At 37.3% G+C, this 18,836-nt stretch overlaps 1 protein-coding gene and 1 pseudogene across 1 annotated transcript; both read left to right on the forward strand.

The window, feature by feature from the left end:
- The first annotated feature begins 390 nt into the window (after positions 1–390).
- Positions 391–2,070, forward strand: LOC120178574 (alkane hydroxylase MAH1-like). The gene has a single exon (XM_039184388.1). It carries the CDS (start codon positions 396–398, stop codon positions 1,911–1,913), a length of 1,518 nt encoding a protein of 505 aa, XP_039040319.1. The 5' UTR covers positions 391–395; the 3' UTR covers positions 1,914–2,070.
- Positions 2,071–4,207: 2,137 nt separating this feature from the next.
- Positions 4,208–10,599, forward strand: LOC120178575 (annotated as a pseudogene).
- The last annotated feature ends 8,237 nt before the right edge of the window (positions 10,600–18,836 follow it).

Raw genomic sequence — 18,836 nt, forward strand, 5'->3', positions numbered from 1 at the left:
AGGTACATGATATATAAGCTATCATAAACTTTGAATTTTGACATTATAAATGAAATAAATTGAACCAAGAAAGTTGTCTCTATAATCAATTTCTATAATACAACTCCGGTGATTATAGAAAATAACTTGAATATCACTGATGAGATCACTTTCCATGTGTTCTAGTTGTAGTCGGCTATCAATCTCCCTCTAGAAAGGGATGCTTTACTGCATAGCCAAAGCCATTGCAAACATCAAAATATACGCTATCAATTTCTAGTTAGCTATCAATTTCTCATGAATTAGATGCTTACAAGAAAGGTGTGAATAGAACTTGCAGCTTCTTTATAAATTAAATCAAGAACAAGGAACCGGCAAGCTTCCTCGTATGATACTTCAATCAAACAAATCTCTCAATGGCATTATTAATCTTTTCCTTGGTGTTCTTGGCTCTCATTTGCTTTCTATTCCTCTACTGCTTTAGAAATAAACATGGTTCCCCCAAGAGTTTTCCGATTGTCGGGATGATGCCGGAGCTTCTCCTCAACGTTCATCGGGTTTACGATTGGCATACCGAGACTCTCGACAGGTGCCGTTGCACTTTTCTTGTTAAAGGCCTTTGGTTTGGTAACATGAACACGATGGTGACCTGTGACCCCGCCAACATTCACTACATCATGACCTCCAACTTCAACAACTTCCCCAAAGGATCCGAATACAAACAGATGTTTGATTTCTTGGGAGACGGGATATTCAACTCAAACTCGGATTTATGGAAGAAGCAGAGGAGGGCTACTTATGAATTCGTAAAAAAACAGCAGTTCCACAATTTTTTGTCAAAGACTACTCGAGATAAGGTCGAAAACGGGCTTATTCGAGTCCTTGATCATGTCACCGATCTAGGGTCGACAGTCGATTTAGAAGATGTATTCCAAAGGTTCATGTTTGATTCCACTTGCATCTTGTTCATCGGCAATGACCCTCGGTGCCTCTCGGTTGAATTCCCCGAAGTTCGATTCTCAAAGGCCTTGGATGAAGTCGTGGAAGCGATATTCTACCGGCATGTCTGGCCATTGAGTTTTATAAAGTTGATGAGGTTTTTGAACATAGGACAAGAGAAAAAATATAAAAAGGCATGGAGAGTTCTTGATGATATAATAGCTACTATTATACGCCGGAGAAGAAAAGAACTGAAGGAAGGGTCGGCATCGGAAATCGGCAAAGACGGTGTGGATCTTATAACATCATACATAACCGAAGAGAAGCCAACAGGTTTGGAATGCGATGATAAGTTCTTGAGAGACACCGTCTTGAACATGATGCTTGCAGGGAGGGACACGACGAGCGCGGCTCTTACTTGGTTCATTTGGCTGGTTTCAAAGCATCCGACAGTCGAAAACAAGATCATCGAAGAGCTTGAATCAATAATAGTACCGCCGGAGGAAACCAAGAAACGGCGACTGTTCAATGCCGATGAGGTGAAGAACTTGGTTTACCTGCACGGAGCATTGTGCGAGACATTAAGGCTATATCCACCTGTTCCTTTCCAACACAAGGATACTGTCGAAGCAGACGTACTTCCGAGTGGGCATCGAGTTGATCCGAACATGAGAATCTTGTTCAACTTGTATTCGATGGGAAGGATGAATTCGATATGGGGGGAAGATTGCTATGAATTCAAGCCGGAGAGATGGATTAACAAGCATGGAAGGATTAAACACGAGCCATCGTACAAGTTTTTGTCATTCAATGCAGGGCCGAGGACGTGTTTAGGGAGGGAAGTGGCGTTCATTCAGATGAAAATGGTGGCGTCTGATATGGTTTACAACTATCGTTTTCGTGTATCGGAAGAAACTCCGGTGGTTCCATCTCTATCCATCCTTCTGCACACCAAGAATGGACTGATGACTAGGGTTTCCTCTAGATGGGACTAAATGCATGACAGAAAGTTGAAACCTAGCTTATTATTATTATCTCAAACCTATGGATTGCATAGTTTATGGATAATTAAAAAATAAACACACATATTATGTAAACAAATATAATTATAAAATCCGATGCAGAATCTGATTCAAGCAGGGTTGGTGCGGATATAGTTGCTTTAAGAGCTCATCATCTTGCATTTCCTAAATCAACAGTAGTAGAGGGAGGATACTGCGCTGTTAGCCAAACAAGAGTTGATTATGAAAATAATGCTGAATTTCTAATCTCGGTGCTGCGCTTCTACCGGGTTTCTTCCTTGTGTTTACTTCAAATTTGTTGTTCTTCTCTCTCTTTGCTTTTGCAATAAAATATATCATCGGTCCCAATACATTTTGTAAAAGTTGATATTTAGTCCTTGTATTTATAAAGCTCAAAGAATTTCACCCTTTTATTTTTAGTTCAGTTTGATCATTTGTAAATATCGTCTATGAATTCAGTTCAAGTATATATTAATTTAAATCTTATTATGTTTGCAACCCAAAGATCCGATCCAAAAATTGGGACCAAATCGTGAAAATTACATAGGCCACTAAAGTGACCCTTAGAAGAAAAATATAATTAACAACTCATTTTAAAAACCATTGTCAAATAAAGTAGTAAAAAAATCATGTCACATTAAAAGAATGTTAGAAATTAATATTTAATTGATGAATGTAAAATCGAGATTAAATCTCTGACTGTCGAACTAATCTTATATCTGGATAATCTAAAATAAAAAGACAAAAAAAAGTGTGAACTATTAAATTCAGTCCCCTAAGTGTAAACAGACATCAACATAAAAACGTAAATATTTCAACATTAACCAACATGATATATCAACAATATTAATCAGACAAATTAATAGACCTAACTACCCATCATAAGACATTATAACAAATGATTATCAGAATTCTGTGTCTTTTTACAACCATACATGATGAAGACTTTATAGTCTAATGAGAAACCAAGTTAATTTCCAAAAGGAAACTCAAAACATAAGACATGATGAGGACTAATCCTCCGAAGAGAAACTCAAGTTAACATCAGAAGTAGAACTTAAAATAGTAAACAAGATGTGAACATTACCCTTCGAAAAGGAACTCAAATCAATAAACATGATTGCAACTGTATCGATCCTTCAAAGAGTAACTCAAACTAGTAAACATGATGGAGACTTTACTGTCTGAAGAGGAACACGAGACCTTCGTAGAGAGTCTCAATACAAAAATTTTCCATAATATTATCTAAAACCAATGAGGCTTGAGTAATACATTATCACATCATTATTATATATAGGGATAATTGCTATAATACCCTGGTTTCTATAATTTTTCAATCATATCTCTATTTTATTTTATAAAATATTTTATAAATATTATTTATGTCAAATTCGGGTTAATTAGGGTTTTTGTAAACTTGAATTGGATCGAGATACATGTGAAGTGGTGTTACGGTCAAGTCGAGTAGTTTGATTCGACTCATGACCATTCCTCTCTCTCTATATATATATACTCAAATAATTAATTTTTAATTGATGATGAGTTAGTTAGAAATTAATATTAACGTGAAAAGTTATATCGAGGTTATAGTCATTAAATTACACATAATTTAACTTTTATTATATACAAACTTTGAAAAATAGAGAGCCACCATGTAAAATACTTTAATTTCGAAAATAAAAGAAAATATATAAGATTCAAAATTTCAATGTCAATATTCAAAGTTTTATGTTTACTAATAGGTTGAAGGATTCTATATTGTTTTTTTGAATTAATCACTGATATCCGATCTATTAACCGACTAATCTAGATGGGTACTGCAGAGGCAAGGCAAGGGTGACCCTCCCAACCCAATTTGCTCCATTCGCAAACACCAGGATTCGAACTCCTGACCTTGCTTAAGGGACCTAGTATCTTATCCCACTAGACAATCTGGTTGTTGGTGAATTTATTATTCTGTGATATATAAATCTTGAATTGTTAATTTCTAATTAGCTTTATTTTAATTGTCTTTTATTGTTTGTACTTTGCAATAATAAGTAAGGGTACACTGTATTTTGTTATGTTTTTTATCACAAAAATACCAGTGATGAGATCACATCTTATGTGTTCTAGTTGTAGTCAGTTATCAATCTCCCTCGTGAAAAGGATGCTTACAAGAAAGAGATGCTTTTAACGTATACGTCTAGGTATGTTGATGGTAAATGTAAATTACAGCTGCCTTATAAATTAAATCAAGCTTCCTACTTCAATTAAACAATCTCCCAATGGCATTAGTAAACTTTTTCCAAGTGTTCCTGGCTCTCCTTTGCTTTCTGTTCCTCTATTGCCTTAGAAATAAACATGGGTCGACCCCAATGAGTTTTCCAATCGTCGGATCTATGCCGGAGCTTCTCCTCAACGTTCATCGGGTTTACGATTGGCATACCGAGACTCTTGAGAGGTGCCGTTGCACTTTTCTTGTTAAAGGCTGTTGAATCAAAATAGAGTAAAAACTCTAATTGATCGAGAGAAGAAAAAAACTCTTTAGAATAATCTCACAAAATTGCAAAAGGGAAGAACTCTTAAGAAAGCTTTCAAATGCTTATAATTAAGCTTTGATTGTTGGATGATAAAATTCAAATACAAGTAGGGTATTTATAGGTTACAAGAAACAATCTAAACCACTCATTAAAATAAGCACTAAATAATCTAAACCATTGAAATTAAAATATAAGAAAAATACTTAATTTCACCTACTAAATTGATGTAAACAATGACATCAAATTAATTTAGGTGTGAAACTTATTTAGGCTAATATTGAATTTTCAACACTCCCTCTCAATGTTAGCCTCCATTCTTTGAATCACGCCATGCTGACGACGGAATGTTCAAACTTTCCAACACTCAAGCTTTTTGTTTTGTAAACAGTCAGCAATTTGCTCATCTGTCTTGATTTGCCTCATCTCAATCTCTTCTTGCAAAACTTTTTCCCTAACAAAGTGGTAATGTACTTCCATGTTAGTTATTGCATGAAAGACAGGATTCTCCGCCAGCCGAATTGCCGATTGGTTGTCACAATACAACAAAATTGCATAATCTACTGGTTGAGATTATTCATCACTGTATCACCATGTACTTTCTTGAGCTGCATTGCTGCTGCCGATACTCAGCTTCAGTGGTTGACAATGATACGTTGGTTGTCTTTTGCTACACCAAGAAATTGTTGACCAAGCTTAAACACATATCCAGTTGTTGATCTCCTGGTGTCATGATCTCCTGCATAATCATCACAATAACCAAAACTTGCAGTCTTCACCTTTCTTGTACAAAAGACCATAGTCAATTGTATTCTTCACATATACGTTGGTTGTCTTTTGCTACACCAAGAAATTGTTCCGGAGCCAAGCTAAACACATATCCAGTTGTTGATCTCCTGGTGTCATGATCTCCTGCATAATCAGCATCACAATAACCAACTAACTTGCAGTCTTCACCTTCTTGTACAAAGACCATAGTCAATTGTATTCTTCACATATCTCAGTATTCGTCGAACTGCTTCCAAATGAGGCTTCTTTGGATTTTGCATATACCGACTCATCACACCAACTACATAAGAAATGTCAGGTCGGGTCAAGGTTAAGTATATCAGACTACCTACCAATTGCCGATACATTGTTGCATCTTCCAAATCTTTTCCTTCATATGCACACATTTTGATATTTGGTTCCATTGGCGTTGAAGTTGACTTGCATTCGAGCATTCCAAACCTCTTCAACAAATCTTTAGCATATTTCTGTTGACATATAAATATTCCTTTGTGTGTGCGATCAACCTCTAGACCAAGGAAGTGCTTAAGTTATCCAAGTTCCTTCATTTGGAAACGAACTGATAAATTCTCCTTCGTCTGAAGAATTTCTGCCTCATCATCACCGGTTATGATTAAGTCATCCACTTACACTAGCACGATAGCTAGCTTACCTTCATTGGCTTTGACAAACAAGCTAGAATCTACAGGTGTTACTGAATAACCACTTTTCGTTAGAAATTCAGCAATCTTACCATACCACGCCCTAGGTGCTTGTTTCAATCCGTAGAGTGCTTTTCGCAGCTTACACATATTCAGGATGATCTGACTCTGAAAACCCATTGGTTGGGTCATGTAGATCTCTCGATCTAGTTCTCCATGAAGAAAAGCATTCTTTACATCCATCTGCCACAAGTTCCAGTCTTTGTTGGCTGCAAGTGCAAGTAAGACTCATACGGTTGTAAGTTTCGCCACTGGACTAAATGTTTCATCATAGTCTAGTCTATACTGTTGAGAGAAACCACGAGCTACCAATCGCGCTTTGTACCTCTCGATTGACCCATCTGGACGGCGCTTTATCTTGTAAACCCATTTGCAAGATATGGGTTTCACATCTTTTATCTTTGGTACAATATCCCAAGTTTGATTTTGCTGAAGTGCATCGATCTCTTCTTTCATAGCTATCATCCACTCAGAACTCTTCGATGCTTCTTCGAACGTCTCAGGCTTCGTTGCTTCTTCAATTATGGCTGCATTGGCATATGGGATTTGGCCTTCGTATTCTTGTTGACCTTCGGAGTTGAGATTGTGGATTTGATTCTTCTGTTCACTAGGCCCACCTTCTTCGTTTGGTTGTTGATACACGCCAGTTGCCAAGGATTTTGAGTCACTCTTTGTTCGACATCATCACCATTGGATCTTTTGATTCATCGAACTTGTTTGGAGTTGAACAACATGCTCCCCATCTTTTGTTGTAGCTTGTCTCCAAATTCTCTCGAATCTGGCAACACCTCTTTCTCTGAGGACCACCAAGAAGATGCTTCATCAAATACCACATTTCGTGACGTGTAACATCTTCCACTAATTGGATCACAACATTTCCACCCCTTTCTCTGGCTGTCATATCCCACAAAGATACATCTACAGCTTTCTGTCAAATTTGCTCCGTAAATGATCAGGAACAAACACATAACATACACAGCCAAATACTCGAAAGTAGCTAACTGTAGGTTTTATGTTTCATAGTTTCTCAAAGGGTGAAACAAATCCTAACCTTGGTTGAGAAAGTCTGTTGATCACAAAGGCTGCAGTCCTCATTGCTCAGCCCAAAACCTTCAGGTACATTCTTTGCATGTAGCATACTTTAACAAATTTATGCAAGATGCCGATTTTTTCTTTCCGCTACACTATTCTGTTGTGGCGTGTTGGCACAAGTGTACTGACGTATTCGGTATTCCCTTAGGTATTGAGAGAACTCGTTTGATCTATATTCTCCTCTGTTCTGTGCGCAAGCAACATATCTTCTTTCCCACTTCTCCTTCAGCTGAGTCTCTGAACTCTTTAAACTTTGAGAAAGTATCAGATTTTTCTTTCATAAAGAAAACCCACACATACCTGGAGAAGTCATCAATGAATGTTACCATGTACCGCATACCGCTAATTGATTGTTGCTTAATCGGTCCGAACACATCAGAGTGAACCAACTCCAAACTTTGACTCGTCATATGGTAATTGGTGTACTTTACCATATGTGTGCCATAGATCTGATGTCTCATTTTTCTTGTCTGTCTACATATGCAGACTGCTGACATCACGCAAATTGATTTCAAACGTCGTCCCTCCATTGTTGTTGTTTCTGAGATTTTGACGTCACGATAAACCTTCACGTCTTGGGGACCAAATAAGACATAATGGCCTGATGATGTTAGTTGAGCCACAGATAGCAAATTTTTCTTCATTCCTGGGACATGGTAAACATCTTGGAGTTGCACCTGGTTAGTATTATATCGAGGCGTAACTATTGTCTTACCGATGTGAGTTATCGGTAACCTTGAGTTGTCAGCTGTCACCACCACACGACCTCCATTATACTCAGACAGGTTTTGTAACTTCTGTTTGTCACCCGTCATATGATTTGAGCAGCCAGAATCTACAATCCAATCATTCTTGTAGTCAATCCGTTCTGGTGTTGTTACCGTGAGAGCTAATTCTTCTTCCTCCGTAGCAAATAACGCTTCAGCATCCCAACCATCTTCACTATTCTCCTTCGAACAGAAGTAGCAGTATTACTTTCAACAGGCTTTTCTTGGTCCAACAGTCTTTTGCCATGTGACCCATCTTCCCGCTGTTATAACACTTGCCATCGAACTTTCTACTATTACCGCAATTCTTGGATGCTCCCCCTGAATGAGGGCCTCTCTTTCCTTGGTAATTTTTCACCTTGTCACCATCCTTTTTAGATCCACTGCCAGTATACCGCTGAAAAATGCCTCTACTTTTGCTGGTGTAGAGCGCTTCCTCTTCACCCTTCAGCAAGACTCCTCCCAATTGCTTGGCCATGGCTTCTTGACCTGCAAGCAAATTTTCGAACTCAACAAGCGATGGCTGTGTCAGCCATCCCTGTATAGCGGCAACAAACCCTCGATATTCGGGTCTCAAACCATGGACAATTATTCTTTTTATCCTGGCTTCCCCAATAGCAGCTGTCGGATCTAATTCTGAAATTTCGCGACATATCGACTTCACCTTGTGAAAGTATGGGCAACCGCCATGTCGTGTTGCGCCATTGATAGAAGTTCATTCTCGAGAAGTTGCAATTTTGTATCATTCCTCTTCGAAAAGAGTGTAACAAAAGTGTCCTATGCTTTCTTTGGTGTTTTAGTATCCCGAATGTGCTCCAACATTTCTTCTTCACCTTGTAAGTATGACTCCATACATGTTGCCCACGTGTTGTAGTTTTTGTTGTTGAGCTTCTTGATCCCTCCAACTACTTGAAGATCACCCATCTTAACGACAAGGCTTTGACTACACCGAACAAGCTTGAGTAACAAACGTGCAGAGTACTAAATTACTCTAAACACAAAGAAGCTCCACAAGATTTGTAATAACCCCGACAATAACTCAAGAAATATTTTTTGATGTGGAAGATCAGTTAAAAATTGCAGCCACAGAGCATACTCAAAATTTCAAGAGACCTTAAAAACGTGGCTCGGATACCAATTGTTGAATCAAAATAGAGTAAAACTCTAATTGATCGAGAAGAAGAAAAAAACTCTTAGAATAATCTCACAAAATTGCAAAAGGGAAGAACTCTTAAGAAGCTTTCAAATGCTTATAATTAAGCTTGATTGTTGGATGATAAAAACTCAAATACAAGTAGGGTATTTATAGGTTACAAGAAACAATCTAAACCACTCATTAAAATAAGCACTAAATAATCTAAACCATTGAAATTAAAACATGAGAAAAATACTTAATTTTCACCTAACTAAATTGATGTAAGCAATGACATCAAAACTAAATTGATGTAAGCAATGGCATCAAATTAATTTAGGTATGAACTTATTTAGGCTAATATTGAATTTTCAAAAAAGGCCATTGGTTTGGTAACGTGAACTCGATGATGACATGTGACCCCGCCAACATTCACTACATAATGACCTCCAATTTCAATAACTTTCCTAATGGATCCGAATATAAACAGATGTTTGATTTCTTGGGAGACGGGATATTCAACTCCAACTCGAATTTATGGAAGAAGCAGAGGAGGGATACTAATGAATTCATAAAAACATAGCAGTTCAACAAGTTTTTGTCGAATACAACTCGAGATAAGGTCGAAAGCGGGCTTATTCGAGTCCTCGATCGACGACATGATCTAGAAGATGTATTCCAAAGGTTCATGTTTGACTCCACTTGCATCCTGTTCATCGGCTATGACCCTCAATGCCTCTCGGTCGAATTCCCTGAAGTTCGATTCTCAAAGGCATTGGAAGAAGTCATGGAAGCGATATTCTATTGGCATGTATGACCATTGAGCTTTATTAAGTTGATGAGGTTTTTGAACATAGGACAAGATAAAAAATATAAAAAGGAATGGAGAGTTCTTGATGATATAATAGCTACTATTATACGCCGGAGAAGGAAAGGAACTGAAGGAAGGGTAATCAGCAAAGACGGTGTGGATCTTATAACATCATACATAACCGAAGAGAAGCCAATAGGTTTGGAATGCGATAACAAGTTCTTGAGAGACACCGTCTTGAACATGATGCTTGCAGGGAGGGACACGATGAGCGTGGTTCTTACTTGGTTCATTTGGCTGGTTTCAAAGCATCCGACAATTGAAAACAAGATCATCGAAGAGCTTGAATCAATAATACCACCGGAGGAAACCAGGAAACGGCGAATGTTCAACGCGGATAAGGTGAAGAACACGGTTTATCTACACGGAGCATTATGCAAGGCATTAAGGCTATATCCACCCGTTCCTTTCCAACACAAAGAACCACTAGAACCGGACGTGCTGCCGAGTGGGCATCGAGTTGATCCGAGCATTAGAATCTTGTTCGATGGGAAGGATGAAATTGATATGGGGGGAAGATTGCTATGAATTCAAGCCGGAGAGATGGATTAACAAGAAGGGCATGATTAAACACGAGGCATCGTACAAGTTTTTGTCATTCAATGCAGGGCCGAGGACATGTTTAGGGAGGGAAGTGGCATTCTTTCAGATGAAAATGGTGGCGTCTAATATAGTTTACAACTATCGTGTTAGTGTATTGGAAGAAACTCCGGTGGTTTCCAGCTTTATCCATCGTTCTGCACACCAAGAATGGATTGATGTCTAGGGTTTCCTCTAGATGGGAGTAAATGCATGACAGAAAGTTGAAACCTTATTATCTGTGGCTTGTTTAGTTTATGTATAATTACAAAAATATCATACAAATAATATTTATACAAATCTGAATTTGAAAGAGAATGAACATTCTATAATAGTGTTGAACAAACAAGTAATTTGTAAAGGAGTTATTTAGGCTACCAAAACACATAATAGTAACACATTATAGATGTCCCCAAATGTAATAATTATTTGGAGAGCGTTTTTGTGTGCTGTTTCCTTGAAGATGATTGAAGGCAAGATGAGAATAAGGTTGGTTCCCAAGACTATGTGGTGACTACTCTCATAGCCATGTTAATGTTTGAATATCTCATGTGTTTTAAGCAAGGTTGCCCCATCTTCTACGGATATATATTCGCTTCGGTTTCCATTTCCTAAATCAACACTTGATGCTTGTATCTGTTGCGGAAGACGGCTATCGGATAGAGAAAAATCGCAACTGATAATTTGAGAAAATAAAAATGAAGATAAAAGAGACACAAAATTTACGTGGAAAACCCCTGAATAATATAGGGTAAAAACCACGGGCAACAGTAGAAGAATTTCACTATGAGAAAATAGGAATTACAACTTCTCTCGAACTACCAAGGAGAAAACAATGATAATTCTCTCTTGATAAAATGAGAAAACAACTCTCAAGAAAACTCTCTAAATTCTCTCTAGTATTGGAAGAAAGCTAGAATGCTTTGGATGATTTTGAAGCTAAATGAGCTAGGGTATTTATAGTTGAAACTTAAGGACTAATCTTATAAATACCCTAATTACAATGACTAAAATTAATTATCCCATTACCCAATTTCAAAAAAAATTAGGTGCCTAATTTTTGACTTTGACAAAGCACCATTTGGTGCCTAATTTGGTGCCTAAATTATTTGACTTTTAACAATCTCCCACTTGAAGATTTGATTGGAATAATCATATCTTCACACCATTCTTTCTACCTTGTACCTTCATGTTGCTTACGTTTCTGACAGGACACAGGAGGATCGACACCAGGTAAATTTATCAGCAATGATTGCCTTCGTCATGAAATCTGCTATGTTGTCTTTGGTATGGATCTTCTGCATATCTACCGTTCCTTCTTCCACCTTTTCACGAATGAAATGGTACTAAACTCGTATGTGTTTTGTCCTTGAATGAGATGCTGGATTCCTTGCTAGATGCAAGGCGCTTTGACTGTCACAAAACAGAGAGACATACTCTTGATTGTGCCCAAGCTCCTCCAATAGCATCTTCAACCAAATTGCTTCTTTACTGGCTTGTGTAGCTGCTACATATTCTGCCTCTGTTGTGGACGTAGCCACAACTGACTACAATTTTAAAACCCAGCTTACAGCTCCACCAACAATTTTGAACACATATCCTGTAGTAGATTTGATTTTATCTAAATGCCCTGCATAGTCAGAATCTACATAACCATTGATTAGTAAGTTTGATCCTCCGTAACATAATGCAACATTTGAGGTCCCTTTGATGTATCTGAGGATCCTCTTTACAATATTCCAATGCTTTTTGCCTGGATTTGCCATGTACCGACTAACCACTCCCACTGCTTGTGCAATGTCTAGTCTTGTGCATATCATAGCGAACATTAAACTTCCCACTGCTGATGCATACGGTACTCGAGACATCTCCATCCTCTCTTCTTCACTGCTAGGACTCATACTGGAGGATAATTTGAAGTTAATAAGAAGAGGGGTAGAAATTGGCTTACAATCTTGCATGTTGAATCGTGACAAGATCTTCTTCAAGTAATTCTTTTGTGAAAGCCAAATCTTCCTATTACTTTTGTCTCGGTGAATTTGCATCCCTAGAATCTTGTTTGCTGATCTCAAGTCCTTCATTTCAAATTCCCTAGCCAATTGTGCCTTCAATTCTTCAATATGATCTTTGTTGGGTCCTGCAACCAATATGTCATCCACATACAACAGCAAAATAACAAAATCGTTATCACCAGACCTCTTGAAATAAGCACAAGGGTCTGCATTAAGTCTGTTGTATCCAAGGCACATAATGAAATAATCAAATCTCTTATATCAACACCTCGGCGCCTGCTTTAGACCGTACAGAGATTTGTTCAACCTGCAAATCAAGTTCTTCTTTTCTTTTTCTTCAAAACCTCCAGGCTGGAGCATATAAATTTCTTCTTCAAGATTTCCATGGAGAAAAACTATTTTAACATCTAGCTGCTCTAGATGTAAGTCCAATGTAGCACACATTGCCAAAACTACTCGAACTGTTGTTAGTCGAATCACAGGAGAAAATATTTCATTGAAATCAATACCTTCTTTTTGAGCATATCCTTTGACCACCAGTCTTGCACGATACCTCTCAACTTGATCATCACCATTTCGCTTGATTTTGAAGACCCATTTGTTACTAATTGTCTCCTTTCCTTGTGGTAGTGGTACAAGGTACCACGTATTATTTTTATGAAGGGCTTCGATTTCTTCTTGCATCGCCATCATCCACAGTGAAGCATCTGAGATGTTTATTGCCTCCTGGTATGTTGATGGCTCACCGTCCTCTGTTAAAAGGCAGTATGCAATATTACCTTCTATAACATAATCTGAGTGCCAATTGGGACGTCTTCTCACACGATCTGATTGACGAGTTGTTGGAGCTTCAGAACTCTTTGGTTCTTGTTCATCATGTACTGGTTCTGCTTCAGAAGAATCTCCTTCTTCAAACTCTTTTTTCCACATGTATCTGAGTAGTCTCTGACTTTTCAGCGCTATCATCGTCTTCTTTTCTTTATAGTTTATCTTCTACAAAGATAACATCTCTACTAATGATCACTTTACGGGCAGTGGGATCCCACAAGCGATACCCCTTTACTCCATCAGCATACTCTAAGAATTTGCATTTCCTGGATTTTGGATCCAACTTTGAAATTTCTTGGGAGTTGTACATCACGTACACTATACTTCCAAATATATGGAGGTTTGAATAATCAGCTGGTTTTCCATTCCACATCTCCATTGGTGTCTTCAGCTCTATTGCAGTTGATGGAGCTCGATTCACCAAATAACAGGCGGTATTGACTGCTTTTGCCTAGAATAATTTTTCTAGGCCTGCATCCCTCAACATTGCTCTTGTTCTTTCTAACAAGGTTCTGTTCATCCGATCTGCCACTCCATTTTGTTGAGGAGTGTTCGCTACTGTGAACTGTCTTTTGATGCCTTCTTTCCTACAAAAGTCATCAAATTCTTCGCTTGTGTATTCTCCTCCATTATCTGTTCTGAAACACTTGATCTTATTTCCAGAATCAAGTTCCACTCGCGCTTTGAAGTTTTTAAAAGTTGAAAACACGTCTGACTTCTTCTTAATAGGGTGCACCCAACATCTCCTGGAGTAGTCATCAATAAATGAGACAAAGTATTTTGCTCCACCTAAGGACGTTACTGGTGCTTGCCATACGTCAGAGTGAACCAATTCTAGAACACTTTTGCCTCTAGAATTTGATTTGTTGAATTTCAACCGGTGTTGCTTACTTGTTATGCAATGCTCACACAAAGGAAGTGATACATTTGTTAAGCCTGGAAGTAGCTTTTGCTCCACAAGGACTTTCATTCCTTGTTCTGACATGTGTCCAAGTTTATGATGCCATAGCATTACCGAATCTGAACTACATGAGGCAACAGAGGCTTCTACTTCTACCAAAGTCTCTCCCTTCAACATGTACAAGTTTGCAACTATTTTTTCGCCTTTCAGCACCACAAGCGCTCCACGGAACACCTTCATGATTCCTTTCCATGTTTCAATCTTGCTTGCATTATTATCCAACAATCCGTAGGATAATAAATTTTTCTTCAGGCCTTTCACGTGTCGCACATCTCGAACAACTTTAATTATTCCGTCATACATCTTCAATTTGATGGTTCCCACGCCAACGATCTCTAAGGCATGATCATTGCAACTATAAACAGATCCTCCTGAGACAGGTTCATAATGATGGAATTATTCTCTTCTTGAGGTCATGTGATATGTTGCTCCCGAATCAATGAGCCATATATCTGCAAATCGTTTTCTTCCTTCCACGGTGGTTGACGCTTCACAGCATAGAGTATCTCCATCATCTGAAGTGTTTGCGGTATTGCCTTGTAGATTGGAGTTTTTATTTAGACTCCAACAATCCTTCTTCAAATGACCCTTCTTTCCACAGTTGTAACACTTTAAATTCTTCTTGCTCCTCGACTTCGATCTACCATGTTTGTGACTGTTGCTTTGGCCGTGTTCTGTTGATTTCCCTCTCATCGTTGTCATCGTTGTCAACGCTTCTGCTTGTTGCAGATTTACTTGTCTGTCTTCCTTGTTCTTGCGCCGATTTTCTTCTTGTAGAACAGCAGCTGCAACATCATCAAATACTAGACTAGTGACATTATTGTTTATCAAGTTGATGATGAGTTGATCATACGAATCTGGTAGACTTTGAAGTAGAAGTTCAGCACGTTCTTGTTCTCCTATTTTACAGCTTAAGGATGTAAGCTGAGAAAATAAAGTATTCAATGTATTTAAGTGCTCCGTCACTGAAGTAGATTCTGGCATACGGAGAGTGTACAATTTCCTCTTAAGGAAAATTTTATTGTGCAACGATGTGGCCTCGTACAATTTGGTGAGATGATCCCATATCTCTTTAGATGTCTTCTTCTCCTCGATGATTGACAATAATTCATCTGCTAATGCTAGATGAAAGTTTGCCATAGCATTTCCGTCCATCTCGTTCCATTTGTTGTCATCTGCGAAATCCATCGGCCTTTCATTGATAGCCGCTAGACACCCATCTTTCCTCAGGATGGCCTTCATCTTCAATTTCCACAGTGAGAAATTTCTCCCATTGAATTTTTCAATATCAAATTTTGTTTCCATAGCTTCTATTATTGATAGCTCCCACTATTTCACTATCGTGAATAGTTCTCTAGAACCTCAAAGAATGGGTAATACCTTCTTATTTTCTTATGTTGGAGGATCCACCTTTTGGTGGCAACCACAAAGACAATAAGCAGATATTACACACTCAAATCTGGCTCGGATACCAATTGTTGCGGAAGACGGCTATCGGATAGAGCAAAATCGCAACTGATAATTTGAGAAAATAAAAATGAAGATAAAAGAGACACAAAATTTATGTGGAAAACCCCTGAATACTATAGGGTAAAAACCACGGGCAACGGTAGAAGAATTTCACTATGAGAAAATAGGAATTACAACTTCTCTCGAACTACCAAGGAGAAAACAATGATAATTCTCTCTTGATAAAAATGAGAAAACAACTCTCAAGAAACTCTCTAAATTCTCTCTAGTATTGGAAGAAAGCTAGAATGCTTTGGGATGGTTTTGAAGCTAAATGAGCTAGGTTATTTATAGTTGAAACTTAAGGACTAATCTTATAAATACCCTAAATTACAATGACTAAAATTAATTATCCCATTACCCAATTTCAACAAAAATTAGATGCCTAATTTTTTACTTTGACAAAGCACCATTTGGTGCCTAAATTATTTGACTTTTAACAGTATCTGCCGTGAATCTTATCAGGAACTAGGGGAGGGAATAGGCCAGACCAGGCCAGACTTTAATAGGCCTGAGCCTGGCCTACGAAGAATTTTGTAGGTCTGAGCATGGCCTGTAGCCTGTCAAAGGCTTTTTTTTCGGCTCGGCCTGGCCTTTTTAAAAGCATGACTTGATTAAAAGTCTGTTTAAAAGCCTGTTCCACAATAAATATTTAATATTCATTTAATATTTATTTTTACCAAAAAAAACAACACACCTTCTGCACATATATATTGGTATTATATTTGTACCCAAAAAAATATAAGTATTATAAACACTAATTTTTATCCCACATACATGTCTTAATTTTTAACTGCAACTGGAAGAGGCAAAAGTTATGTGCAACCTAAGCTAACATGACCCCATTATATTTCAACTTTCTCCAATTTCCATTACGCATGTTATTTCACTTTTCCAATAAATCTAACTTGTTTGTGTCCAATTATAATATTAATATTTTGCAACTTGTGTGTCCAATTATAATGTAAAATCAGAATCACAAGTTCACAACATGCATGAATATAATATCTTATTCGATAAAACTTGCGTGAGCCAAACAAAACGCCCATACTTTGTTGTTCCCCACGTAAGCACCTTGCCCGACAGCAGCTCCCATATTTTGTTGTTCCCCACGCCACACCATGCCCAACAATAGCGCCCATCCCCTGCCCATGTTTGGCATCAACGCATGAGAAATCAATAAAATTTATCAGCATATATATATCTAAACAGGCCGGCCTATCAAAGACATTTAAAAAAACTCGAGTCTGGCCTTTTTATTAATTAGGTTAGGCCAGGCCAGACTTTATGTAGGCTAGGCCGTAGTCCTCTGTAGGCCCTATCAGGAACCCTTGTATCTGCTTTCCTTATATTTTGAATATATGTTTTATATAGGTGTTGGATAGGAAGGAATAAAAAAAACACGGACCAAGAATCGAATATGATTTAGGGACACCCTGGAATAATAACATTCATTGGTTTACAACTAGTCATTGATGAGCAGAAATAAAGTTATGTTAATTTGATAGAGAAATCAAAGCACAGTCAAGTGCAACAGTCGTAATTAATTCCTGCATGGCTTATTTGTTGAGAATGTTGCTGGGTTGAAGCCCAGGTGGACTGTGTTTGGTTCCATCCCTCTCCGAAGAAACTCGAGTATTCCTGGTGTCTACCATATCTGTTCCAACCAAGGTTGGTCCATCTTGTTCGCTGTAAGTAGCTATATCTACCATTTCCTAAATCAACACCGCCGTCGTAGATGGAGGATACTACGCTGCTGTTGTTGACGCTTCTGCTATTCCCTCCTTCCTTCTTATATACCCAAACACAATTCTTCTACTCACATGCTTCCTTCTCTCTGCTCTCTTTCTTTACATTTTGTAATCAAATGTACTTATTTTCCTGGAGGTTTTTAATTAAATATCTTAAACCTGGCAACTACTAGTTGAAGACTATTCTAAATCTTTATGCACGCTTTTGTTTGTTTTATTATTTATCGATTATTATTATTTTTATAAGTTAGTATTCGATACACTGCCAGTGAAATTTTCACAAATAATATTTAAAAACATTCACATGTTCATTACTTTTTTCATTTTTTCACAAATAATTTTATTGTTTTTGAGAGACTTATGAATAATTTTCAGTTTAGGGGCTAAGACCCTTAGCTTCACCTGTCTGGCTTCTGAATTTTGCTCCATTTTTTTTGTGGATTCTTAGACCAAGTATATATATATATAATATTCTGATATCTAGTAGACATAAATACCAAGCTATGATTTTTTTAAATAACACAAATACATAAAAATCTTAGAATAAATTGTATGTAGTGAGTTTAGACATATACCGAAAGATATATCTATGGTTAATACTCACGTGTAAATCTATGTAGAATCATTTGAGTATTACTTAATTTAACCTTAGAACAGATACATCTATTATCAAGTTGTTAAGGATCGTCTGATTAAAAAATAATAATTTTTTGAATTCTTCGACATGATTCAGAAAAATGACACAAGTCAACACAATAGATAAAAAAGGTAAAGTATACAAATGGTCCTCGATTATAGGGCATCACTTTGTTAAATTCCTCGACTATTAAAAGTTACAAAATGATCATTCCACTATTCATATATTTCAAACTTATCTTTTTTTAATGAAAAATTAACGGTCGTCTGAGTTGAACGTTAACATGCTAACTGAGATGTAATAATCGTTGAGATTCTGAGATCAAATTTTAAAATATCTAAAACAACATGTTGACGTCCAGCTCAAAGTGTCGTCAATTTTTAAAAAATGATGAGTTTTGGAACATATGAATAATCAGATGACTATTTTGTAATTTTTAATAGTCAATGGACTCAACAATGTGACACCTTATAGCCAAAGGATATTTTGTAACTTTTAATAGTCATGAGACTCAATAAAACAACACCCTATAATTGAGGGGTTACTTTACCTTATATATTGCTGGTCGTATTACTCTTGATAAGTCGATCCTTGTATCTATTCCAATTTATTTCATGCACACGACTATGATCCATGTTGGTGTCTGCTTCATTTGAGGTTCTTCGTATATGAATTCATCTTTCTTTCTTGTCAATTGGAAGACGATGTGTCAACAATTTGATCAAGGGATCATTTGTGTACTTTACGA

The sequence above is a fragment of the Hibiscus syriacus genome, unplaced genomic scaffold (genome assembly GCF_006381635.1).
Source record: "Hibiscus syriacus cultivar Baekdansim isolate YM2019G1 unplaced genomic scaffold, ASM638163v2 tig00112353_pilon, whole genome shotgun sequence".
Lineage (NCBI taxonomy): Eukaryota > Viridiplantae > Streptophyta > Magnoliopsida > Malvales > Malvaceae > Hibiscus > Hibiscus syriacus.